The sequence below is a fragment of the Pyrgilauda ruficollis genome, unplaced genomic scaffold (assembly GCF_017590135.1).
Source record: "Pyrgilauda ruficollis isolate IOZ18807 unplaced genomic scaffold, ASM1759013v1 scaffold15, whole genome shotgun sequence".
Lineage (NCBI taxonomy): Eukaryota > Metazoa > Chordata > Aves > Passeriformes > Passeridae > Pyrgilauda > Pyrgilauda ruficollis.
The window spans coordinates 3,633,526-3,660,940 of NW_024513654.1; the positions used below are offsets into that span (position 1 = coordinate 3,633,526).

Genomic DNA, 27,415 nt, shown 5'->3' on the forward strand with positions numbered 1-27,415 from the left:
ACATTAGCCAATAATTAATGTGGTCTTAGGATAGGAAATGTTGGCATCTCCTTAATTCTTTATTTGATCTTTGGCCTGGAACTGTAATTCAGTGCTTTAACTTCTGTGCAGGGGATTTGTTGTAAGTGCACTTTCCTGCTTTGCTCTCACAGTGCTCTGGGAATGGGTTTTCCAGAAAAAGTAAATAAAAGCAAAAGGTGTTTGAGGAGCTTTCAGCTGCCTCAAGATGCTGCTTCAGATGATCTGGGGTGTAGGGTGGCTGGTGGCCTGAATTCAGGTCAGAAAGGAAACTTTTTATTGTTGTTAGCAACAATTCAGATATGAGCAGAGTCAGAAAAGCACTCAGACTGAAATCCATGGACATTTTTCCAGGGAAAAGCTGGGCCAGAGCAACTGTGGAGTGTGAGTCATGAACATCTGTGGGAATTTCACACCTCCGTGATCACATCATCAAAACAGCAACATTTAGAGACCAAATTTGCACATCTCCCCCCCATGCCCTCATAAATAAATATAAATTAATTATGTAATATATATATATGTATATAGCAAATTATTTAGAAAAAGTTTACTCTGTTGAACTCAGCCCCTGCAAAGGCTGTCCATCACAGAAACATAATCAAAAGATATTTTCAGCAAGGTGAAGGCTGTCAGAAATGTGCTTTTACTGTTATTTCACCTTGCAGATTCATTACAGTATTAAAGTACTTTGCCTGCCTGTGACCTAAGCAGAACTTTAGCCACAGAAATCAGACTGCCAGAGTTCCCATTAAAAGTTTCTGCTGTTGGAAGATGAATTATCAACCACACTTTTCATAGGAAAACATCTAAATTTAGCTGCTAGGGTGAAATTTATGATATTTGCCTCATTAAGAAACTTTTGTGCAGGACCATCAAGACCTAAGAATAGTACGACTGGTATAATGAATATTATAGTCTTAATTTCCACAAAATATACTCTTATTTGTGTGCTTAATTTACCTGTATCTGATGGTAAATTCACAGTTTTGCCTTTTAGTTGAATGTTGAAGTGCTTTGTTTAAAGAAGATTTAAATCCTGTGTCTCCCCTGGGATAGGAGATTGTCAAACTGCACAAAGCTGATATTTCTCCATTTCCAGATCCCAGTATCTCTGCTCTTGAGGAGTTAGACCAGCACAGACTTGCAGGAATTGAAGAGGATTTCAGGCATGGCTTTTGTGATATGGGCTGAAGAGGAAACATGATGCTTCTCTCTGCCCTTCCATTTGAAAAGCTGAACATATTCCAAACTTGATGGAAAATTCTCTTTAAGTAAAAGAATTGTTTGTCTGCTTTGCCTCTGACAGAGGAGGACAGAATGATTTCCTAAATGCATCTTTATTAGATACAAGAGCCAGAAAGGCAGTCTGGACTTATCTGGCATTCTTTATTTAGACCAGAAGGAAATAAAATAAATGAGTAATTTAGGCAGCAGAGATGAGCACAAGTGTTTTCCTTGCCTGCTCACACAGCTGTGTGTTGCAGAACAGCTGAGATTGCAGCACAGCAGCTGTAATTATCCTGCAGGAGTGAAGGAAACCTCCTGGCTCTGCAAAAGGTGGGGCTTTGACCAGAGCTTTAACTGAAGATGCTGCAGCAACAGGACGAAGCCATCACGGGGATGAAAGTGCTTTCAAATATCCCCCACACTGAGATTGCAAAGTGAGCCCCTGCTGCCTCGAGGAGGGAGCTCAGCTGCACCTCCAGGTATTGTTCTTGCTGTGGGCAGACCTAGAATAAGAGGTAAATTCAGATTTCAAGATCTGAGGTGGAGACTGAGCTGATTCCTGAGTGTTTCTCCTGCTGATTTTAAGGGACAGGGATTTCCCCCAGGGATTCCCAATCTGGGAATCCTGGAAATCTGGATTCCCAGATTTCCAGGTACCAGAACTGCCTTGGTGCCCTGCTGGGACTCCTGGGGGAAGAATAATTGATAATATTGGACGCTGAGATGTGGCCATTTAGCATTGCTGCAGGAAAGCTCACAGGAACACACTTCCACAGACAAATGTTATTAACTCTGAATCCAAGCCCTGTCTCTTTTTACTGGAATGAATTCATTTGATCCAGACATCTTATTAATGCTCATTTCTAAAGAATATCTATCTGTGAATATCTATCTATGGCTGCAAATCACACACAAAATCATGCTTGAATATGGACTAGGAGAGAAGAAATGTCCACAACAGCCTCTTCTCTGCACCTTCAAGCTGCAGGTTTGCTTTTTGTCCCTCTAGACCAGAAATGCTGTTGGTGCATTTATTTATTGAGTACTTATGTACACAGGACATGTATTTCAAGGTCTCAAAGCCACAGGTGAGCTCTCTGTGTTTTATAATTACTAAATTTTCAGCTGGTTAAAGAAACAACCAAATAATTGTGTCATTTTCAGCTGAATCCATTATGCAATAGATTCACACAATCTCTGGTCATTCCTGCTGTCCAGTTTCTGTGGCTTCCCCAAGGTTTTTTCAAACTGGCACAGAGAGTACAAAATCATTAAGACAGCCCTACTGATTGGGTGGCAATTTTCATTGTTTCATGAAATATTTCTTCAAGTTAAATAAAACGTATTAAAGCAATACTTTAAAAAGTAAAACTTTTATGAATTCCATAAATCAGTTTCTTTTCCTGTATGTTTTTCAAGAGTAGGCTGTCCTGGTTATCTGCAGTAGCTTTAAGAAGCAGGGGACACACATCCCAACAAAATAATTTATCCAAAATTAAATTCTCAGTATGACTCAGAGTTTTTTTTTTTCAGTAGTGATATGGCAACTTCAGGTGGATTTTGTTGTATTACAATGAGTAAATCTGAGGTAATCAGAAGAAGCTCTATTGAAAAATTTGTCTCCACCATCTCTGTACATTACAAATTGTTGTTTTGGTCTGCATGCTCCTCTTTTCATCCCTTTATTGATGTTGGAATTCATATGCATGTGGAAAACATTTAGATTCCTAAAGTGTTAATATTCAAATATTATGGCTATAAATAGAAAACATAATTTTATTTTAAAGCAAAATCTAAATTCTTCTCTTGTGGAAAACTGCATGAATCCCAACATGTAAAATAAATAAATATCTAAAGGTCTTTGAATGCAAATCCTTCTGCTCTGCTCCCACTTTGGGATGCCCACCGGAGAAAGAGGAGAAAACAGTGGAAGAAAGTATTTTCATTTATTTTCAGTCAAGTATTGAAGCAAAATATTCATGTTTTTTTTCTTACCAACATAAAAAACAATTGATTGGGTTAGTTAGTGAAGTCACAGCTTAAAGTCTAGAGAAAGCAGGTGTTCTCCTATTAATTTGTATGGATAACTGTAAATATAAATTCCAGGATGGTATTGAATTGATGGTAAAGGTCTTTATGATTTCACCTGGAATATGGTAATGCTTGAGCAGGTTGAGAAAGGAGAGTGTTGGGAGCATTGCAGGGTTTTCATCAGAGTTACCTGTTCTGCCTCTTGTAGTCCCTGCCTGCCCACACAGCCCAATCTTGGTTTTACTGACAGCTCCTGCTGAATTGAGCTAATTCCTAATACAGGCCTGGTAATCTGATATATCCATAGGCAACATTAAATGATATTTTAAGAATGGACCATGCAAAACCAGCTTGCTTTTATTTTGCAACTCGCCTTTATTTTCAGCTCAGACCTGGCCCGGGTAGCTCTGGGTAACTTCTGGAGAATTTGAGATTGTTCACAGAGGAATATACCCCAAAGTGCCTAAGCGTTCACAGGATTGCACCATGAGATTGATTTCCAATCCTGTCTTGAGGACCAAACTTGTTAAAAAAGGCAGTTCCAAACAATGTAGTTTATTCCCAGTAGAGATCTGTCAGAGCCTGAGACTTCTTCCACTTGGAGTATGATGAAAGATGCAACACTCTATAAGGAAATGAAATTAAAACAATCAGACAATCAACCCAAAATCCTCCCAGCTATTCCTTCCTCTGCCTTTCATTACACATCCTGTTTCTTCTCTGTTTTGGATAATTGAATTGAAAGCTCTTTGAAATGAGGAGCTGTCTATATTTCAGCTCTTATGTAACACTAAGATCACTCTTGGTGCTTCAGAAAATATATTAATTTTTACCTTTTGTCTTTACTACTTCTGAAGGAGACATTTGGCCCTGGATTTGTGTGAGAACTTCCTAAGGATGCCCAAAGAAACAGCAGCATGAATTGACAGCCTGTCACATTTTTCCTGAGGGATTTTAGTTTGTTGTGAACTAAGGAGGAGTGTGGGAAATCTCACACATTGCCAGTTTGTGCCTAATAATGCAAAAAAACTGCACCTGAAAGTTAAATACAACCTGAAAGTTAGATACAACCTGAAAGTTAAATACAACCAGGTACATTCCCACTGTCCAGGGCAGAGTCCCCATCCCTGGAGGGATTTAACAGAGGTGTGGATGTGGCACTTGGGGACAGTAGTGGTGGATATGGCAGTGCTGAGGGAATGGTTGGAATTGATGATTTTCAAGGGCTTTCCCAGCATAAATTATTCTTTTATACTTTGATAACCTCGTGACATTTTGGTGAGTGATTAAAAAGCCAAACATTTGTCTGATAATCACAAAACAGATTTTTCCCAACCTCTTATCTCCCAAAGACAGAGTTCCAAGCACTGCTTTGCTGAAGTAATGGCATTTGCTTTTCTGTCCTCAAGGATATGCAGAATTTGGGGTTTAGGGAGATGGTCCTTGGTTCCAAATTGCTTTGTTTATGTTTAAGCACCACCTCTGCAGAGCTCAGCTCTCTCTGGGCTCCCAGACTTCTGGAACAGATGCTGTTGTGCAATGGGAGGAACTCTGAGTGAAGTTTCCAGAAGAGATTTTAATTAGAAACATAATTTCATACAGTAGCTTGGAATGAGTACAGGGAGGGAAAAAAAAATCCAAGCAAAAGATTAAAAAGAAAACACCAAAAAGAAAAATAAAAAGTGTGTTTTAGTCGTGAAAAGCACTCGACAGGAAATACTGCGCATATCTGTGAAAAACTGGAGCACAGAGCAAGCAGTAATAACTATCTGAGCCCCTGCAAACGGTGTAAATCTGCACTGCCTCATTGATTTTCTGAGAGCTGCCATTCCTCATTGCCCTCAGCCCTGCTCTGCTCCTTTATCCCAGCGAGCACCCAGCCAGCTTGGCACTGCCGAAATCCAGAAACTCTCAATACTTGTTTGTTTTGTGTTGTTTTGTTGGGGTCGTTTTTTTTTTCCTGTTTAATTAAAATTTAATCAATCTTTTGTTTTGTAGATTGCCCTCCACTTGGTCTGGAGACATTAAAAATTACTGACTTCCAGCTCCATGCCTCCACAGCAAAGCGCTACGGCCTCGGGGCCCACCGAGGAAGGCTCAATATTCAGGTAACATCAATTTTTTCTCCTAAGTGGGAGAATGGCTCCAGGTTGTGCTGCTGAATAAAGAGAACCAGTGGATACTTATTGGTTCTGACTGCTTTGTCAGCTCATGTAATTCAAATGAAGGGGAAACACTGGGGTTGGGGAAGGGAGGAAGGTTGATGGATAACCTTTGGGTTCGTGGGCTAGTTGGGAAAATCTCCAGACTTGGAGTGCAGATCCTGGCTCTGAGCAAGCAGAGGTGGAGGCAGCTCCTTTCCCTGCTCCCTCCACAACCAGCCTGCAAGGAAGCTCTCACAGCAAGCTGCTTTTTTCCTTTGTTGTCTGCCTGTAGTTAATGACAGTGGTTAATTGAAAGTGTGGTTTCAAGTGAAACCCTTTCCCTGAGGCAGTTTTTTTTCAGAAGCAGTGATTATACCATCCAAAAAATGCTTCACTTCAGAACTCTCTAATCCTGTTTATCTTCTTTTGTTTCAGATTAAAAATGTGTTTAGGTGCTTTGCAGGACCAAATGCCATTGTCCCATTTCTCCTGCTTCTGTTTCCCACTTTATTTTTAAGGCTGTTCTCTGAATCACAGTCTGTCCAGACTAAAATTGTTACTTTGCATGATAAAGCTCAACACTTAAAGTCATAAACAGGATATCAGCACCGAGCCAACAGTGAAAGATCTCTGAAGTTTTTTTAATTTATCTTTCGTTTTAGACCCCTCCTTTGTGTTTCTCCCCAGCTGAAGGGGTTTGGTGCTTAGGGGGCTAAGGCTGGGACTAGGAGGGATGAGCTCTAATCAGCAGTGGTTCCATATGGTTCACTCTGGAGGAGGGATTGATTTTAACCAATCAATTTTTGATTTTTCAACCAATTTTTAAACCACTGTGCCTCTTCTCCAACACCTCTCTAAGTTAGTCTCTGGGGAAATGCATACCCCTCCTATTTTTTTTTTTCTAGTGTTTGTTTTGATGTATTAAAGTTGGTCAGAAAGCTGAGGCTACACTTTGGAACAGGCAGCTGGAAAAGGGGGAGTGGCAGGCAGCCAGCACAGAGTGGGAATGGGCCCCTCCTTTCCAATCCAGGTCCATGGGGTTGTGTGCAAGGTGAGCTCTCACCTGCAGCCTTCATATTTATTGTCTTTGGAGAGCCCACTGAGGGAGTTTGCTTCTTTACTTGACATTTCTGCTAGGAAAAAAAACCCTTATGATCACAGAAATGGAATGCAGATGATATTCAGGGGGGTTCTAGAGGAATGCTTAGTTATTTTATTACAGTCCTGTTTATATAATGGCATAAAACCAAGGACTGTGATGCAAACTTCTGAGTTCTCTGTTGGTTCTGGCTACTTAATTTCATGCTGCTGTTGAAGTTCAATTTATTTAAACACAAGACCACACTGGTTTAGACCAGGAGTCCATCCAGTCCTGTCATCATCAGTAGTGTGTTAAAATAAATAGAGAGGTGATAAGTAAATATATTATATATATATATATATATATGTATATATATGTGTGTGTGTGTATATATAAAAATAGAATGTTTCCAATGGCTCTTGTTTCCTCTAAATATAATCTCCAGAGAAGCCAAGGGCACAGTCTTTTACTGGGAAGCAAAGCAGAAGAAAAATGCCACTCAGCTCTTCCTGAAATTTCCCAAAGCTTGGATTAGACCAATTTTTTTTTTTACCCTTACTGAAACTATAGATACAGCAATTCCCTAAACCCCTCACCACACAGGGTTACTACTACTGTAAAAAAAAGAAAAAAAAAAAAAAAGAAAGGCTTGCCTTTATTTTTCTTTAAAAACAGTTTTCTTTGGGCTTAGTTAAAAATGAATAGCACTAAAACTTTTCTATACCTGGAATCCGCAGGTCCCTGTCACTGGGGCTGCAGTGCATGAAGATTTCTGAATTTCACTCATATTTAGAGGGAATTTGCTTTAAGCAGGGACAGGTGCTGCAGGTGGCTGATGTGCCAGGTGGGCAATGAGGTCCCTGGTGGTTTCTCTTTGCTGCTCAGCACAGGAGGTTGCAGCGTGCTGGGAAAGGCAGAAGGCACTGGGGTGGAAGCTGCTGTGTTTTCCTGCTGTTCAGAGCTGTACACGAAGGAAAACACTTGGCCAGCTCAGAGACACTGCTGTGCCACTGGAATTCTGTGAGCATGTTATGCTGTGGGGATGGTGACAAGCAGTTTTATGGGCTGCTGCCCCTGTCCAGTGATCTGGATTTCACCATGGAGCTGTCACAATGTTTGTGGGACTGTGGTGCTCTCCCCAGCATAATACAAAATCCTCTCTCTGCCCAACCTCATCATCTGATGCAAAGTCAGCTGAGAAGCTCAGGGCTCTCCCCAGGTAACTGGCACTGCCACAGTTCTCAGAGAATTTGCAGAATAATTAAGTTTTTCCAAAGCTTTTCAGGGTTTGTTTTGGTTGCTCATTTTTCCTGTTTAGATTATCTGAAGCACATGAAATGAACCAGTTGGTGTGTGCTTTATTCCAGAGAAGGACAGGCTTAGAATTGGATAAGACTTTGCAGGATCTGCTTCTCTTGTGCCCTTGAATTGTGTGGGCCCTGATTTTCCTCCCAGTCCTGCCTGAATGTGAGGATTAAGGTGGGATTTCTCAAGGGCATGAGCCACATTAGTAGAGCCCCATATTTTGGAGATCCAACTGCAATAGTGGTACAACCAGGAGTAATTTAACATAATCAAGAGAAATCAAGGCATAAAATAATATTAATTGAGGCTCTCTGCCTTAGGGGATAAAATTCATTAGTATTTGTCACTTATATGATAATTAAGAGTGGATAATTTATCAATCTATGTTTCTTTCCCTTCCTAATTTTCCTGGTTGGAGAAATCCAGATACTGAAGATTACCCAAGTAACAATAAAGCAAATAAACCCAAAGCAATCCCATGTCTGCAAACACAGGCATTTGTGTCCAAAGGAGACCTCCCTGTGCCTAAAGGGGCTCCAGGAGAGCTGGAGAGGGACTGGGGACAAGGGATGGAGGGACAGACACAGGGAATGGCTCCCACTGCCAGGGGCAGGGGTGGATTATTTGTGTCTAAAGGAGACCTCCCTGTGCCTGAAGGGGCTCCAGGAGAGCTGGAGAGGGACTGGGGACAAGGGATGGAGGGACAGACACAGGGAATGGCTCCCACTGCCAGAGGGCAGGGTTGGATGGGATATTGGGAAGGAATTGTTTCCTGTGAAGGTAGGGAGGGGGTGAGTTGGATTTCCCAGAGCAGCTGTGGCTGCCCCTGGATCCCTGGAGTGTCCAAGGCCAGGCTGGACAGGGCTTGGAGCAGCCTGGGACAGGGGAAGGTGTCCCTGCCCTGGCAGGGGTGGCACTGGGTGGGATTTGATGTCCCTTCCAACCCAACCCATTCCATGGTTCCATGATTGTCTTTCCACATCTTTGTTCCCTTTGAAAAGCTGCATTATCAAATCACAAGGAAAAGACAAAATTATTGAAGATTAACTTGCAGCCTGTGTGTTTTAGCTCTTCCCTACTGGCAGTGGTTGCTATAAATACCTGTGATGAGTAATGTTTTTTTTTTTTTTTTCCCCTCCCAAACTTCCTATGGTAAAATGATTTTTTGATCATCCTGCTGGGAATGGAAAAGAATTTAAGCAGAGGTGGTTTGATATTTGATGTATTTTTACTGCTGCTCCAGCTGATTTGTGGCAGAAGACTGGAGTTTCTTTCTTTATTTGAGTACATTTTGGTAGTATCATCTTTCTCCTCATTATAGAAGAAGGCTTTTAGAACACTGATACTGTGAGCAAGTTTTTATTCTGCCTTGCACATATCTAATTTGGAAGAGAAACATGAATTAAAATGCAAAGTCATAGTATTTGTAAAGGCATTTGTAACTTCCATATTATGTTCTGGATACCTAATAAGCAGCTCATTTAGTTTAGCTGAATTACATTCTTCAGCTTTGACACTTGGGAATAACTGATTTATGAGTGACAGAAAAAAGTCCCTTTTCCTCTGTCCAAAAGGCTTGGGTTTTGTTTGTTTTTTTTTCATAAGATATTGTATATTGAGAAATATTTTTGCATTTGGCTGCAAGTGAAACACAAACTGGGTTAGGCTTGGAGTTATTCTTGAATATTCTGTGAAGGGAAAAATACTTAGCCCTGGCTTCCAATTTTCATTAGCTGCTTCAGTCTCCTGCTTATGAAGATAATTTAAGTACCCATGGCATAAGTTCAATCTGCTTTTTCCAGTAATTCAATATGGATTTTTAAAATTCAAGTAAACACCTTACTGAGGAAAGATCTTGGTCCATATTATTTGATAGAATACTTGGTGATAACTGTACCCATCTCCTAGGAATGATAATTTTCCCACAGAAATTTAATAGGAAATCTAATTACTAAATAATTGAGTCTATAAGTTTTTATTTTCTAGAAACAGTATTCTGAAGTGGCCATAGGGAAATAAAGCACCTTCAGAAAAAAAAAAAAATAGACTTGAAGCTTGAGAAGAGAAATTGTAGCATAAATTTCTTTATTTTCCTTCAGAAACATTTCTAAGAAGAACTTCTCATTGATTAAACTCCTGTTTTTCACATAGTATTTTGTGCTGATTAGACACAGACACCTGCTTCTTTTTACCCAGTAAAAGCTTTTTTTTTTAGCTTCAGATAAGCTGATATCAGAAAATTAGAGAGCAGGGAGAAGTAGCAGTATGGGTTTTCATCTTCTTCCTCTTCTTTTTCCTCTTCTGCTTCTTCTTTTTATTTTATTTTTTTATGGTATCTTTGCCCCTATTTAAGGCCAGAGTATTTCAAGCTGTGGATAACTAAAACTTCCCATATTTTATAATCAACTTAAGCTGAAATTTATTTAAACCCAGTTGAAACCATGGATACTCAAGAATGTAATTTAGGTGGGAAGGTTTTTTATTTTAATAAGCACTTTTTCCATATTTTTTCCTCTACTTTCCACTTCTCATTCCAATCTGGAGGAGAGGTTTATTCCCTGATGAGCATCACACCAAGGGAAATATCCTCAGTTTAAAAAGCACCAGGGACTGGGAGATAGGGGCACTTATTCTGCAGGAACTGGTGGAATTTCCAGTGTGAAGGGATTAGCAGGATGCTGGTTCAAGGTGCTCTGCAGATATTAACATTTCCTGGCAAGGTTTTAAAGCCTCAGGCTACTTCAAATTCCATCTTACTTTAAAATGCATTGAAACCTTTTCTTGCCAAGGGTTATAACTCAGGTCAGTGACCATGTTTGTATTCTCATGTTTTCCCATTGTTCTGTTCTCCCTGAAGAATTTATCTCCCATTGTTAACAGGCTTTTTCTCTGTGTTTTTTTTTTTCTTTGACTTTTATACGAACTTCTCCTTAAAATATCAGAACTAACACATAGAAATAGGGGGCTTAATTTAATTTTGGTAGATGTAGGAAAAAAGGTAATTTTTAAGCTGCTTTATCTCAGACCTGAAAATGAGAAGTTTTAGGAATTGAATCAGTGTCTTGTGTTTTGCAGCACTTCCTTCAGATGCCACACTGGGAAAAGAGATTAACCACTGCATCCTCTCTGAGTTAGAGCCACCCATTTGGGTAGAAAAAGTCTGTAAACCTCTACATTTTCATTTGGGAAATATTTAATGATATCCATTCCTGGAGAAGTAGGGGGCTTAATTTAATTTTGGTAGATGTAGGAAAACAGGTAATTTTTAAGCTGCTTTATCTCAGACCTGAAAATGAGAAAATGAGAAGTTTTAGGAATTGAATCAGTGTCTTGTGTTTTGTAGCACTTCCTTCAGATGCCACACTGGGAAAAGGGATTAACCACTGCATCCTCTCTGAGTTAGAGCCACCCATTTGGGTAGAAAAAGTCTGTAAACCTCTCATTTGGGAAATATTTAATGATATCCATTCCTGGAATTACATGGATGGCAGTGATAAATCCACATAAACCACAGATGAAATACCACAAAAATACAAGTAGGTCCTCAGAGGACCACATGGCAAAGCTTCTGTGCTCTTTATGGCAGTATTCAGCTTGGTGCCAAACATTTCCTGGGCTTTGGAAGGAAAATAAATCTCTGAAGGCTTCAGATGCTATGTTTCATTAAATTCTAGTTCAGATTTATTTGGAAAACAGCTTACCCAAAATACCTTCAGCTGTTTGTTTGAAATGCTGGGAAGGCTGTTTGTGGTGGGTTTCCCAGCAGAAATTGGGATACAGGTTGGTGCTCAAGCTGGGGAGCAGCCAGATATTCCTGAATTTTTAACCTTTGCCACCCTTGCTATGAAAATTAATAATGTTGGTTCTGGTGGGAAGTAGTGCTACTGTTTCCTTATGCCCTGCACTCTGCTTTGCTGCTTCCAGGGAAAAGATTTTTCTAATCACTGACCATTATTTACATGGGCTGCAGCTGGCTTTTTAGGACTTTCCAAACTCTGCAGACCATGTGGGTAATTTGTTCTGGATAAAGAATGTGGCTCTGGATCTGTGGCTCTATCAGGCCACAAGAACAGACTGAAGCTCTGTTTATCTTTTCTGACTTAAATTCATCTGTAAACATTCTTAGTTTTCAAAGGGACTTCCCAGAATTTCCTGCCCTGCCTTGAGTAAGGAAATATTTTGGTGAGGGCCTCAAGGGTCTTAAGGTGAGGGGGATGAATGATGTGTTCCTTTCTTTCCCCCATGGAAAACCTTCAGTTTCTTAGCTCTGATTTATGGTCAGCTTTGCCTTCTTTTCAGGCAGGTGTTAACGAAAATGATTTTTATGATGGTGCTTGGTGTGCAGGAAGAAATGACCCCTACCAGTGGATTGAAGTAGATGCTCGAAGGCTGACAAAATTCACTGGAGTCATCACCCAGGGAAGAAACTCCCTCTGGTCGTAAGTACCTGACTTTTCTCCATGGAACTCTGAGCTTTCAGACCAAGGAATCCATGTCCTGATGTGCTTTGGTTCTTCAAGAAAAAAAAAAAAATACATTGGAAATGCTGTGAGACATCAATCATTGAATGGGGCAACAATCATTATCTATAAGGCAAAGTAATTATATATACATATTTTTTAAAATTAAAAATATATATTATACAAATATATAGATAATATAATGTATATTTATATATATAAAAGGCGAAGTCATTATATATACTATATATATATTTTATATATACTGTATATATATTTTGTGTATATATATATACAAAATATATACTTTAAATATATATAATATATAAAATAATAATATAATATATATAGTTACATATATATATAAGGCAAAGTCATTATATATGGCATAAGATAGAAGTTTAAGGGTAGCAAACTTCTGCAGTCATAGTCTACATCTGGGTCTTTACACTCACCTTGTCATATTTGCTTGTGTTAAAGTTCCTTATTCTTTTCCAGTATTTAACTTGGTTAGCTCAGGTTATATTTTTAATTCAGTTTCAAATAACCATGCCTCTTTGGGATGTCTTAATCCCTAGGTAATCCCCAAGTAATTGCTGTAATTCCAAAACAACATGATTTTTATGTGAGCAGGTAAAACAAACTTCACAGTACTATATATATATATGTGTGTGTATATATATATGTATACACATATATATTATATATGTGAATACATATATATTATTTATAAATGTATATCTGTTTAGAATGAATTTTATTTAAAATATTAATTACATATCTGCATATAATTATGCAGATATATATACAGTATGTATATAAATATACTATTATTCAGCTTTCTTGCCACTGCTTGTTCTAGAGAGTGTCTCATGGCACTGAGCAGTAAGTGTTTTGCCCAGATTTGTCTGCATTTACTCCTCTGTGACTGTTGTGGAGTGTATATGAGGGATGCAGGAACAGGAGGCGAGGATTTGGGTTTTCTTCCTGCTCTTTACATCTTTGTTTGGCCTTTCAATTTGTCACTGAGTTTCACAGCTTTATGTGAGCAGATAATTGCCCTTGTGCTGCTGGACCTTTTGCATAAGTGTGCAGGAGATGCACAACCACTCTGAGAGATCCATTCTGTCAGAACTCTCCTTTAGAAAATGAATGTGGCATGTAATTGAAGGTAAACCAGAAAAAATGCCACTGTATCTTTGAGAAAGAATATTTTCTTTTCAACAGCTGAATTTCCTGTGAGTGGTTTTTTTTTTTTTTTTTTTTGGTGTTTTTTTTTTTTTTTTTTTAATTTCTTTTAAGGTGCTTGTAGGAGTAGGTGCTTATTTGGCAATAAGGTTTCTGTATTTATTCCACATTGTTCTGGGGTAGGTAGGTAATTACTGTAGCAAAGCCTTACTCTTTTTATTCATCCTCTTGACATTGCTGTTCCTCTCAACGCCAGAGCTGCACTGCTTCATCCTGTCAGGCTTCTATTTTTAGTTCAGCTCTGTTAGGAGTTTACAGCAGATCTTGACACTCTATTTATAGCTGGTATTCACAGTCATGTTGGGGTTTTGGGGTTTTTTTGAGCTGTAGAAACACCAAATCACAGAAAGGTTTGGGTTGGAAATGGACCTTAAAGATCATTGAGTTTCAACTTCCCTGCCATGGGCAGGGAATTTTGGTTTTGCCTCTTTCCCCATAAAGAATTGGTGGGCAGAGCCCTGAGGGTCTGCAGGAAGAGCAGGATTGATGCTGGCAGAGCAGGTCCAGGCTCCTCCTGGATTACTACTGAGATCTGAGGAAACCAGGCACATTTCTGCCTGACAGGAGCAAAGATGGTTTCACCAGGACCAGCTGTGCTGTGGGGCAGGTTAATGTCTCCTGAAAACACCTCCTGGAGGACTGAGCTGTGCCCCATGGAAGGAGCAGGGCAGTGGGGAGAAACAGTCCCAGTAAGGGACAGAAAAGGAGTGGGGTAGGACTTGTTTTGGGGTGGGCAGGTTCCTTTGTGCCTGTTTGGCTCAGAAAAAAAAAAGTCTCATCAGCTTCCTTCCCTGACCCTCAGCTGCTGACAGGGATGGTATCAAAAAGGATTGTTTGTGATAGGAAAGTTTGTACCAAAAGATGCCCTTCTGTTACCTGAGGCACCTTCCCAGCTTTATGAGGCTGTGTAACAAGAAGAGAGTGCTTTCATGACTGATGGAAACATATGCTGGAGAATAATCTTATTGTAGGTATGAGAGCCAAAAAAACACCTCTCTGATCTGTGTTCTATTAGAAGTGAAAACCTGCCAAGCAGGGGAGCCGAGGTAAGATTTTTATTTAGTCCAAAGCCTTGGAGACTTTCCCAGCTTTATATTTTAAAAATAATAAAAAAATCAAGGCACTGTAGGAGGGCTGGCTTATATTAGATATTAGGAAGAAATTCTTTCCTGTGAGGGTGGGAGGCCCTGGCACAGGGTGCTCAGAGCAGCTGTGGCTGCCCCTGGATCCCTGGAGATCCAAGATTGGACACTGGGGCTTGGAGCCACCTGGGATGGAAGGTGGAAGGTGTCCCTGCCCATGGCAGGGATGGAACAGGATGGGCTTTAAGGTCCCTTCCAACCTAAAGCATTCTGTGATTCCATTACACTGGTATACAGAACCACTAAACCAACTCTTTTTATTGAACAAGAATGTTTAACAAAATGAAAAAACTGTACTTCACTGGAAGATGTGCCTAGATCAGATCTGTACCTGTCCTGGTCCCTGTAGTTTCCTGCTGCTGACCTAATGAGGACATTTAAAATGCCAGGGAAGGCAGGCAAGGACACCCTGCTGAATCCTCTCAAACATCTTTGCCCTTCACTGCAAAGCTGCAACACTTGAGCTCCCAGCAGTCTGGCCTTTGCTCTCCTGTGTGTGATGCTGCAGCCAGAGCTCTTTTGCTGCTGCTGGACTCATCCTCTTCCTCCTTTGGGGCAGCTCTGGCACCTGGAGCCTGATTTTGTTCACGACCACTCCGGTCAGACACGATCTGCTCACATTCAGCTTTGCACACTGGGGGTTTTTTGGGCTTTCTGGGCAATGATGAACCGAAGGTTACACTTCACACAATGCAAAAAGCACAAAAATGCTCGGGGTTTCTGCTGCCTGTGCACTGGCAGGAGCTGCTTCTGCTCAGCCCTTCCTCTCCTGCTGTTCCCCGTGTGTCTCTGTGGATTGTGGCTCCCCTGGTCCATGCCAGGCTTGAGACAGGAGAGCCTGGAGGAGAAAGAGGCCGAGTTGCAGAAGCAGCTCTTGGAAACACAGATGATCTGACAGGAGAGAAAGAAACTGAGCCTGGTTTGTAGTGAATACTTGGATTGTTTCATCATTTCCTTTTTGAGGAAAAGCACTTCTGAGTCGAATTTTATGCTCGGCTGTGAATTCTGTGAATCAAATCTTTCTCTTCTCTTTTTTAAGCCTGAAAGAAACAAAAACAGGTTTTGAACAAAAAATCCTAGATTTGTGGAGTCCTTCCTTTTACCAGTCAAAGCAAGCACGAGAGCTTGAGGGCTGCTGCTGTTCAGGCACCTCAGTCATTCCTGGGAAACCTGAAATCATGGAAAAGTGTTCTTTTGCCACCATAAATGGGCAAATCTGCTTAGATCATCCAGAAGATCTGCAGATGATGAATTCACAGAAAAAATGGAGCCCAGTTGCAAGAACCAGGACTTCTTTTTGATTTTTACACTGAAGATATCAAAAAAATCAGGACTGCCACAAGTGCTGATTAATAGGAATAAAATCCTGTGCCTTGAAAGTGAGCAGGATATCTCTTGCTTTGGGGGAGAAATATTATCTGCAATAATAATATGCAATTCTTAATATTAAGTAATTCTTAAATAATAATAATATATGTATAATAATACATGAAATAATAATATATGTAATTCTTCATATTGCTGCCAATACATCTTCCAGTTTTAGGAACCAAATATCTTTTAAAGAACTGTTCAAGGCTGTAGAGTGGGACACTGGAAGCATCTCTGTGGAACTGAGCCAAGGATTTAAAGCAATGATGTGGTAGTTTAAAATATGCACTCTCTTGACAGAGGGAAAGAAAGTATTAATCACTCTTAGCAGTTTGGCAGCAATTTGAAAAACAGAGTAAACTTGTTTCCCACAAACCAAACTCTCTTCTGATAATTCAGCATCATCTTTTGTATCAAGAGAAAACCCACATGTCAAAATAGAGTCAGTGTCTGCTGACAGTAATGTAAAGCTTCAGGCTGTGTGAAGGCAGAGGATGTTTTGGTTTTCAGGAGAGGATGTAATGTTGCAGTGAGTGAGATGTATTTTCTAAAAATTAACCTTTCAGTCATGGTAAGTTGTGAACTATCACTCCATACCATGGAATGACAAAATGACAACAATAAGGAAAAGCATGGATGAAATGATCTGTGCAGAAAGTTGGAGTTCTGCAGCAAAATTAGGAAATTTTTAGAGAAAAATCAAAATAGGCTTACTTTCAAGCATGTTCTCTTTTAGACCTTTCAGCTTCATAAAAATATTGAAGATTTTTTTACTTTTATGCAAGATATTTGTCTTTAGGAAAAAAAAATGTAGAGGGAACATCTTAATTTTTTCAAGTCTGATTTGGGTAGAAGTTATTCCCTGTGTCTTCTAAAATTGCAATAGCTCTTAAAAAGTTTGAGGAGACACCAAATCAGTGCTGCTGCTGGCTGGAAAGAATGACTTTCATGTATTGCCTGGTTCTAAACTGACACCCTTTCAAGCTGGTCACTTATTTGTATTAGTGCTGAAGAAACATTTTAACCAGAAGCTGGTGTAGACACCATTGCACACTCCCTATTGTGGCACTTTGATTTCCCTGTGCTGCTCCGTAAGGATAGCAAATAATAAATACCCAGCAGATTGGATTTTGTGTCTGATCATGCTTTTGCTGCAGACAAGATCCTTGTGATTGAATAGGGGAATGATTTTGCAATTTCTTTTGGTAGTACACCCTCGACCTCAGCCTTCCCTGTGTGCAGTGTAGCTCTTCACGATGCCCCAGCATCCCTTTTGACAATCTGTCCTGAGGGAATTGTAGGTCTGTAACAAGCTGGGTGCCTTCCAGAGATGCAGTTGAGGATAAATTTAGGTCAGTGCAATTTGCCTGCTTGCTTCTAATTTCGGTGGTACGGCGTTCTGCTCTTCAGTCACAGAATGAATGTGCTGCCCCACATTCCAACTTACTGCTGCACTCACTGGCAGTTTCTCAGAAGCTCAGTTTTGGTTTTTAGGCAGTCTCTATGGCAAGGGCAAAACCTCCTTGCTTGCAAGGCAGTAAAAAGCAGAGTCATAGAATCAAGGTTGGAAAATGCCTCTAAGATCATCAAGTCCAGCACTGCCAGGGTCTTTTCAGCTATTCCTGGTGCTAAGGTCATGGTCTCAGTAGTAACACTGGTGTCCTGAAGAGGTAATCACATGAGCATCTTCAGTATTCCAACAATAACAGAAGAAAGAGCAGTGATAATCCTTCCAGTGACACTGGGATAGCGTTCAGGAAAATGGAGTGGATATTCACAGGTATTTTGAGCTGCTACTACACTCTAAGAGAACAGAATTTTGCACTGTACACATGAAGGGTTGAAATTCAGCAGTGCAGTGCTGCTTGTGAGAGCAGAGAAGGATAAACCCTAAACCCTGCCCAGCTCACAAGTACAACAGACAATGCTGGCTCTGACTTCCAGAGCAGCTCCTCCTGTCCCCGTGCAGAGGCTGTGAAAACACACCCTGGTGAAACTTCAACAAGTTCAGGGGATATGTCTCGATGTTTTATCCAGATCATGTAACAAAAGAAGCAGCTGCTGTGTGCAGACTCGAGTAATTCTGGTGCATTAAATCAGAGCAAACTGTTATTTGCCCTGACTGGGTGACAGGACTGTAGAGATGATTACAGCTTTCCCAAAGTCAGCCTCATGGGGTGAATCGTTCCAAATCCATAGAAATCATATCAAGTGCATTGATGGGAGTTATAAAACAACCTGATCTCATTGCAGGAAGAGCTCCCTTGAGATAATAATGTCAGCAGTTATGTGTTATACTAATGTTTATGATGGGTTTACCTAATAAGTTAGATTTTCTCTTGGCGTGGCTTGGTGAATCCTTCTCATGGGCTTTCATGAGCCAGCCTTTGGCAGCTGCACCCCCAGGGCTCTCCATCTATTTGTTTAAGTTCAGCCCCTGTGCCTTGTTGATTTTCCAGCTCAGTTCTTGCCCCCTGCCCAGGATTTTGTCACAGCCTTGGTCACCCTGATGAGCCCTCCCCACCTCCCCCTGGCTCTGGGGAGCTGCCTCGGTGACCAGCTGGGGTGATCCTGAGTGGGTGGGGTGCTGACAGCACACCCGGGGACAGATTGATGCTTTCACAAGTTTGTTTGACAGAAATGTCAGAGCTGATGCTGCTGTTGTGGCTCTGATTTGTCACGGGGATCCTCTGCCCGAGCCTCCGTCACTCAGTGGCAGGGAGCAGGTCACTGCCACCCCAGGGACAGCTCCTGCCTGGTCACTCTGCACCCTCAGAGGGGGCTGAGGAGGGAACAGAACCTGCCCTGCACCGTGGGCATGCTCAGAAGAGGAAGGAAAGCTTTTTAACCTCCTTGGAAGGGACTTGAAATCAAATGAGCCGAATCCTTTTGGAAAAGGCAACTTCCAGTGGATTTGGGCACCTGCTGCAGCTGATTGCTCACCCTTACTCATCACAGCCTGCGTTTGTGTCTCTGGCACGTGCACGATGACTTGGTGCAATGAGAGTGGTTGGGTGGGGGTCACGTTGGGGTCATCAGGCTCCTTGTCCCTCCACTTGTGCCCTTCCCAAACCAGTGTCCCTTCTGCTCGCTCTGAGTGGCACTTGGCCACCTCTCTGTGGGCTTGGTAGCCCAAGGGTGACAGCCTTCAGCATTGCTGTAAATGTTCTCTCAGCTGTGGACAGAAGTGGCAGTGCTTGTTTGCTGGTTACTCTCAGGGCTTTTCATTTTCCTGTATTTTAACATTCATGAAGTGGGGCATTGCCTGGAAAGTCTGGGGTTTTCTCCTCAGTTACATGACTGATTTACAAAGGTGAGGTAGGCACAAAAAAAGAGAATGGACAATTAGGAATGCCACAAAAAGAGGTTCAGAAGACAAGGCATCACAGCTTGGTTGTATTTAGCAGATACAGAGGATCTGGTGCAGAAAGAATTTCAAACTCACACAGATCTCATTGCAAAGAGTGGCCCAAAATGAGGGGTTTTAAGGCCAAAATGTTTGGGGAAGAGGATGTCTCTAACCCTGGCACCTTCAGGCATTACTGGCTGAATGTACAACAGCAAAAAAAGAAACATCCACAGCTGGCACCAGATTTTCTAGAATGTCATAAAATTCATGTAAAAACCTGGCTGTAAGTTGCAGATGTTGGGTTGGAAAGGTGTTTGCAACCCCAACTCCTGTTTATTGAGTAAAGCTTTGAAAAATCTGTGCTGAATTCAGTTTCAAGCAAGTGAAATTCTGGCTCTGAGCTTTTCTTCATTGGGCCTCCAAAGAGATGGATTTCACAGCAGTACATTCATTTCAGTCAGCTAGAAGCAATTTTAAAAATTAAAGATTCAAAGATTTCCATTATTAAAAAAAAACCCTTGCTGGCTAGTCAATCTTCATCTCCTAAATCATATTTATTTTAATTAGTTTGCAAAACTTGCTGGGCTACCTGTGGTTTGCCTGGGCATTTTTTGAATTTGCTGATTTGGAAGCTGTTTGGCAGTGAGTAATTTAAAATTTTATCAGCATAAATATTATTATAGAATATTAATATTAATGGTTTTACATTTAATTGCATGAGAGTACAAATTAATTTTTCAAGTAGAAAGCCATTTAATTGCCAGCATGCTGATTCTGTTGCATGAGTATCATTTAGTATAAGGCTTGTCCAGCATTTTTTTTGGTATAAAGATTTTGCTATATCAAGTATTTTGGTGTGGCAATTTATTTATTATTGCTGGGTACACATTTATTTGCCTGACTGGGTCTATTTTATATTAATTTTAGGGGTTTCTGTTGCAGATAAATCAGGTTGGCCTGACAGCAGAAGAATAAAATGCTCAGTTGGAGCCAGGTCTGCTGTTCATGGGAGCTCTGCTGGTGTTTGCTGCTCTCGTTCCAAGAATGTCAGAGAATCATGGAATAGTTTGGGTTAGAAAGGACATTAAAAGTCATCCTGCTCCAATCCCCCTGCCACAGGCACCTTCCACTATCCCTGGGTGCTCCAAGCCCCATCCAGCCTGGGCTTGGGCACTTCCATAGATCCAGGGGCAGGCACAGCTTCTCTGGGAAATCCATTCCAGTCCCACCCAGGGAACAATTCCTTCCCAAGATCCCATCCATCCCTGCTGGAAGATGTTTTATTGTTCTGGTGCTGCCCATGATCTTTTTGCTCAGGAGCTGATGCTGTGGTTAGATAAGGAAAAGCTGATTATTGGGACAGGAATCTGCCAAAGCTGTAGGAGATCTGCTTTTAATTCTTTGCTTTGATTCAGGTTTACTCTTTCTGTCCCTGGGCAAGTTATTTAATCCCTCAGCTTTTTTTTTTTTTTGGATGAAAATGGAAAAGAAGGACATTTCCATGCATCACAAAAGACTGAATTTGAAATTGAAGGTGTTCAAATAAGCTTTGTCTAAGGCCAGTGCATTACAGATAAAAATCAAATAATTAGTAATAATTCAAAGATCTGCCACATTAAGTGAATTTGAATAATATTTTGATTTTTGCATTTATTATCTCTGAAAAGAATTTATTAATATTGTCAGTGGATACTGAGATTTTTCAGATAGGCTGCTTCTGAAGAGATAAGGCTGCCATAAATTTTAAAAGGGATTATTTTAAAGGGATGCACCTGAATCCAAAGGTTCCCTGTCAAATATGTACCTTGTGATCTTTTTCCAGCATGGAGGAAGTTTGTGAGGCAGAACGGGCACTTTGTGGCAGAGGGCGATGGGCTGGGGGTAACCTCAAACACTCCTGGATTGTCACACAATGCCTTCTGGATTGCCTTGCCTTGTGCCAAGAAACAGCTCCATAATTAATGCACTCTTTCTTGAATGCTGGCCTAGGACTTCCCTGGAATTCGTCTCCTCAGCTCTATAAACCCAGCAAAAATCTGTATTTTTCTCTTAGGAGTGCAGTGGTAGGTCCTGAGAGATTTTATAGAGTGAAAGCAGAAAAGCTTCTCTGAAAAAACAGCAGGGACATCCAGAGTCTTGGAAAACATTACAGCTTTATTTCAGCCTTCCTTAGACAGCTTTATTGTTCAGTGCTGATGGGCCCCAAAGAGACTGGATGTGACAGAGATCCCTGTCTGCAAATCCCAAACCCGAGGAGATGGATCTTGGTGTCACTAGGTGATCACACAGGCAAAATTCCCCAACACTTCTCCTAGCACAAGGCTGTGTGTTCCTCTGATCGATTGCCACAAAAAAGCTTTAGATTTCAGTGCCTACATGAATAAACCAGGTGTTTCTGGAGCTCCTGGATCCCAGGAAATGCTGTTCTTGGAGCACCACACATCCAGCTGCTTCCTGGGGTCAGCAGCCCTCCTGTGCAACACACGGGTGGGAAAACTGCAGCTCTTGGGAGGATTTAGTGAGTTGGGTGTTCTTCTCTGCTCTGGAGCTGTAGAAGTCTCTGGGATTTGAAGACAGTCAAAGCCCTGAGCATTAGGCTTTGCTAGTTTTTTTTCCAGATCCTCTGACCACAAGAACACACCCAGAGCTCCCCTTCTGCAGCGTGGATGTGGCTTTTAAGGAGAAGGTGCCGTTTCTCAGGGGAGTCTGAATTTACAGGAGCCTTCTTAATATTATCAGGAGCTAGTTTTATTATGGCATTGGGGGAAAAAATGGGAAAGATTTAAGCCCCTGGAGGTAACTTTGCATGCAGTGCCAGTGACAGAAGGATCTGACCCCCTGTGATGTTTTTATTCTGCTTTTTCCTCACAGGCAAACACAGTGAATAATGTATGGTGTGTACCTTCATACATTGCACTGATTTACCTCATCCATGACCCTCTGAGGTCCTTCTATCCTAGACTGGATGCAGTCCATTAGGATTTTAATTGCATTCTGCCTCTCCATAGCACGCTACTTGTTGCCACTCAAGATGGAAAATGTGCAGGACTACTTGTATATGTTTTCCTTTGGGAGAAGTTTGAACTTTTGTAATGCTAGGGAGTGAGAAAATCAAAATATGTTAAATCAAAGTCCCAGCTTAGGAATGTTACTGTGACAGCAACATTTTCTCATGCCAGTAAAGCAAGGATGTTCTTTTAAAACATCCTATATGTGCCATGATCTTCTTACAAAAGTCTGTCCATAGCTGTTGCGGTTTTATGTGACTTTAGTACTCTGAATTTCTTCTGCAAATGTTGAGCAATGAATATGGATGTGTTGTGTTTGCCCTCCTAACCTGATTTGTGCAGTTGAAGTGAAAAAAGCTCTGTAATACTTCAGAAGCAATGATGTTATTTGGTTTGTGGCGTTGTCTCTTTTGGTCCTTTAGCCTGATTTTGGGAGATGACCAAGAATAGTAAAAACACCAATTATGCAAAGCTCATGCAACCCTCCCAAAAATGAGCAAGAAATAAAAAAAAAATTTAAAAAAAACAGCAAAAAGCCCAATATAATTTTACGTGCATTGAACATGTACCATGCCACCAGCACCCTCCTTCAAGTCCAGCAGTTTTGTTCTCAAGCTTACATTTTTCTAGTAATTCAGAAAAAGCTATCTTCCTCTTCTTAGAGTTTTGCTGTTGGCCATTTTATAGCATGGTTTGAGCTGGAAGGGACCTTAAAGCTCATCTCATATCAGCCCCTGCCATGGCAGGGACACGTTCCACTGTCCCAGGTGCTCCCAGCCCCAGTGTCCAGCCTGGCCTTGGGCACTGCCAGGGATCCAGGGGCAGCCACGGCTGCTCTGGGCACCCTGTGCCAGGGCCTCACCACCCTCACAACCAAGAATTTCTTTCCAATATCTGATCCAAACCTACTTTCTTTCATCACCCCTGTCCTGGCACTCCATGTCCTTGTCACAAGTCCCTCTCCTTCCCTCTTGTCAGCTCCTTTATTTGACAGCAGTAAATCAGCCCTTCTTCAACTTGAGAACACAGAGAAGCTGAGGGAAGAAAGTTCTTTGCAAGAGTCAGGAGAAACTTATCCAGCATGCTGAAGTCACTGTTTATTTTGTGGTGTGTCATTTATCATTTTACAGCCAAATTTTAGAGACGCCAGCATGGCACTTCTCAGCTCTGCAGCAAATCTCCTACCCCAGGAGCCCTTCCACTAAAAGGCAGACAATTAGGATTTTCAGAGTGCTGCTCACTTGTTACAGTTGTTTACCAAATACTAAAGTTGTGTGCATTACAAGTGATAGATGTACCCTTCTTTTCATTGCGATAACAAAAAGTTGTCTGCTTGGCAATAATCGAGATTTTTCCATTTAATCTAACATGAATGGCAAAATCTATTCACTGAAGGAGGCTGGTGAAAGAGTTGCAAAGGACTGGTTTAGTGTCTAAAACAGAGCTGGGTTTGTTCAATTGTTTTTGTGGTTTTTTTTTTCTTTTTTTTTTCAAAATCTCTTTTTTTTTTTTTTTTAACTTTTGGGGGCATTACTATAGAATGTCCAGAAGTGATTTTCCAAATCCTACTAAATATCTACCTCATCTTTATTTTTAGATGTGTAAAAAAACCTCAGTTTTCTGTTTTGTACAAGGCTGGGTGAACTGGGGCTGATGGTTTTACTCTTGTTCCATCCTTGTCCCTTTTTGGTCTTCATTAAAAGCCTGACTCTCTTTAGTGAGCACATAAAGGCTGATTTGTCCTTTAAACACAGGCACAGTGGGTTCAGTGTGGGTGTGTGTGTTCATAGGTAGTTTGCTATTATTAGTTGATTTTAAAAGAAAAAACAAATCAAAGTTGTATTTGTACAGGAGCAGTACCTGGGGAAGTTCTTTGGTGTGTCTGTCCTTCCAGGCACTGCTGATCTCCAATTTTTATGTTCTGCTGCTTCTCCAATACCTGCCCCAAAGTCCCCTTTTCTTCTTTCCAGTGCCAAGAGCTTTCCTAACCCTGGTTTCACTCGCAGACTGTAGCTTAGCTGAGAACCTGTGCTGAAGAAGAGCAGCTCCAGAGCCCTGATGCTTGCACATAAATTTAATTTTTGTCCAGGAATTTAATCATCCTGGACTGACTTCACAGTCCAAATGTTCCTCCAAGCCACAACTCTCCTCCAAGTCCCTGCCTACTGAAACCAGGTGTTAGGGGAAAAAATAAATCACTGTTGCCCTTTCTGAGTAACAAATGGGAGAGGAGAGTTGGGCATTGCCTTCTCCAGCCTTCTCCTGCCCTGTACACACATTTCCACAGGTAATGCCCCAGCAGTGGGAAACTCCACAGCGTTAATCCAGAACATAGGAAGCAGCATTTTACATTTGCTCATACTCTTTTTTAGCTGGATCCAGATGAGGCATAACTGAAGTATTTGACTTTTTTAGATGAAAGGGGATTTTGCTGTAAATCAGGTGATATTAAAAAAAACAGACTATTGGGGATTGATCAGGATGGTGTAGGAGTGCAGTAGTCCTGTGATCAATTGTCTCTCTGTCGCTATCTCTTGCTAATAAATACAAGAATAACTGCAGGCACCAGTTATTCTTCTGTTGAAAGAAATGGAAATTTTGCTGGTTGAAATTCACAGATGTTTCATCCTTGAGGATTTATTACTTTTTTCCCATCCTCTCTGATAATAACAGCAGAACTAATAAATGTTCTGCAGCTGAAAAGATGATCTTTGAAGACTGCATAAATCTGTTCTAGATAAGCCATTTATCCCAAACTCTGCATATAAAAGGAGAGGAGAGCAGCAAGTCTCTCACCCCCTGGAATCCCAGAATATTATCTCACCAGGATTTTGCTTCTATGTGCTAGGCTTTTTGAACAGTCTGTTGAATCCAGATTGGCATGACTTTGCCAAATGGGATTTCCACTGCTAGCAGCCTTATAAGCTTGATTATATTAAATAATGTGCAGTCATTCTAAGTTATGAAAAGTAATTTATTTATTCTCTTTTTCAAGGAGTAACTGGGTGACCTCTTACCGAGTGTTGGTGAGCAATGACAGCCACGCCTGGACTGCTGTCAGGAACGAATCTGGAGATGTGGTGAGTAGAACAAAACATGTTTTATGAGGAAGAGCAGAGGTGGGAAAGCAGGGGCTGGCCACAGATTAGTCAGTGGTCCCATTGATTTTAAGAGCAAATCTCAAGGTACAGAATCAGAATTGCCCAAGGGAAATGGGGGGATTGCCATCCTCGAAGAGCAGTTCTGGCCCGAGCCACCACCAGCCTGGACCTGAAAGGTGATTTTACATTTCTCTTACCAAAACCACTCCGGGACAGTTTGAAGCACTGATGCCCTTTCCCCCTGTTTGGCCTGGCCAGATTTTTGAAGGGAACAGCGAGAAGGAGATCCCAGTGCTGAACATGCTGCCGGTGCCGCTGGTGGCGCGTTACATCCGCATCAACCCCCGCTCCTGGTTCCAGGAGGGCAGCATCTGCATGAGACTGGAAATCCTGGGCTGCCCCTTGCCAGGTGAGAGCCTTTGTTAATTCATGTTGGCATGGCTGCCTGTGGCAAGACTTAAAAACTGCATTTCCTTTGTATAGCTTTGCTTTTGGTGTAATATTTTAGTGAGTAGGGTTGTGCAAAAAGAGACTGAAATATCTGCCCGAGCCCACAGACAGTATCAGGATAACTTGTGATATGCAAGCCATAGTATCTGCAAGTGCCTTTATTAAAAAAAAACAAGATTGCATGTGTGATCTAACTGTTTTCTAGGGCAATTTGTATGTAAATTATCATGATCCCTTTCTCTCCCTGAAAACTGCATCTTAAGAGGAGAAAAGCAAAAATGTCAGTATTTGGAAAGGTGATTTTTATTGAGTGCAGCAGTTTTTTACCCTGTTTTCTTACTGACTTTACACCCATCCACGGCCAGATTCTATTTGGCAGTGCTGGCATTTGTTACCCTACAGCTTCATGGGTCTGTGTCAGTGGGTGAAGCTGGGAACACATCCCCACTTTCAGCACTGTCCTGCTGAGTGCTCTTCCAGCTTTTCACAGATCTTGGATTCACATGGAAACAGCATCAGAGCATCCCCCTGGTAGTCATTTATTGAGTTAATTGCCCGCAGTGGCTGATTCAGTATATTCCTGAAAGAAAATACCAGAATCATTCATTGAGAAGCACAATGGGAATGGGGTGTGTTCATTCAAAATGTAATTGGACTGAAGAACTAATAGGTTTTGATAAGTGCTGACCCATCTTTTTAGCTCAGAAAGAGCTGGCATTTCTTTCTCCATGCTCATTTTGCGCGTTGCACGCGAGGTGCCCGGGACAAAGCTGTTCCTCAGGCTCCAGAGGCTTTTCCACGGATGTTTTCTTCCTCTAGGATGGGACATGTTTTTGCAGCTCCCTCCAAGTGGATTCCTCACCCTTTATTGGTGTCATTTTGCTCATTCCAAATTAAATATCTGGATGGTTTGGCTGTAGGAGCAGTGACTTTGACAGTGCTGATCTAACACTCTGTATTGACTGTGGGACTGGAAATAAGTGCTCTTCTTTTCTGACAATTTTTGGTTGTTTTTTTTTTTTTTTTTAATAAAAATTACCAATTTTCCTAAATTCACTAAAATCAGGAGGTGGAGCTCTGTTAGTACACACACTTCTAGCCTTTCCAAAGCCCGGGGCATAGGGAAATGCCCCAACAACTAAAGGAGGGTGGAAGGAAAGAAACACATTTTTCATAACTCTGAATTTCTTTTCATGTCGTCTAGGCTTGTGATTTTAGGGTTTATGCCTTCATTAATCCCTGAATATATTAAACCATTTGCATTCAGTCTGTGCTCTGTATCACCTTTCCATCAAGAAAGCTCACAAGGGAGGGTAATAAAGGAATAAGGAGAAAGGATAAAAGAAAAATAAAAAATCTGAATAAGATTGATATTCTAGGTTAGCATTGTCTGAATGAGATGGAAATGGTTAAAGACAGAACCATTCCTGTGGGTAGGGCTCTGTCTATAAAACCTGCTGCATGTGCTAGATGCACT

The 27,415-nt window shown here is 41.2% G+C and overlaps 1 protein-coding gene across 1 annotated transcript in view; it reads left to right on the plus strand.

Annotated features, from left to right (window-relative positions):
• CPXM2 (carboxypeptidase X, M14 family member 2) overlaps window positions 1-27,415 on the plus strand; it is a 65,748-nt gene that overhangs the window by 15,180 nt on the left and 23,153 nt on the right. Inside the window, exons 2-5 of the mRNA XM_041461624.1 lie at window positions 5,278-5,387; window positions 12,109-12,248; window positions 25,383-25,467; window positions 25,747-25,897. Coding sequence (XP_041317558.1) covers window positions 5,278-5,387; window positions 12,109-12,248; window positions 25,383-25,467; window positions 25,747-25,897 — 486 coding nt within the window. The remainder of the gene's footprint in view (window positions 1-5,277; window positions 5,388-12,108; window positions 12,249-25,382; window positions 25,468-25,746; window positions 25,898-27,415) is intronic.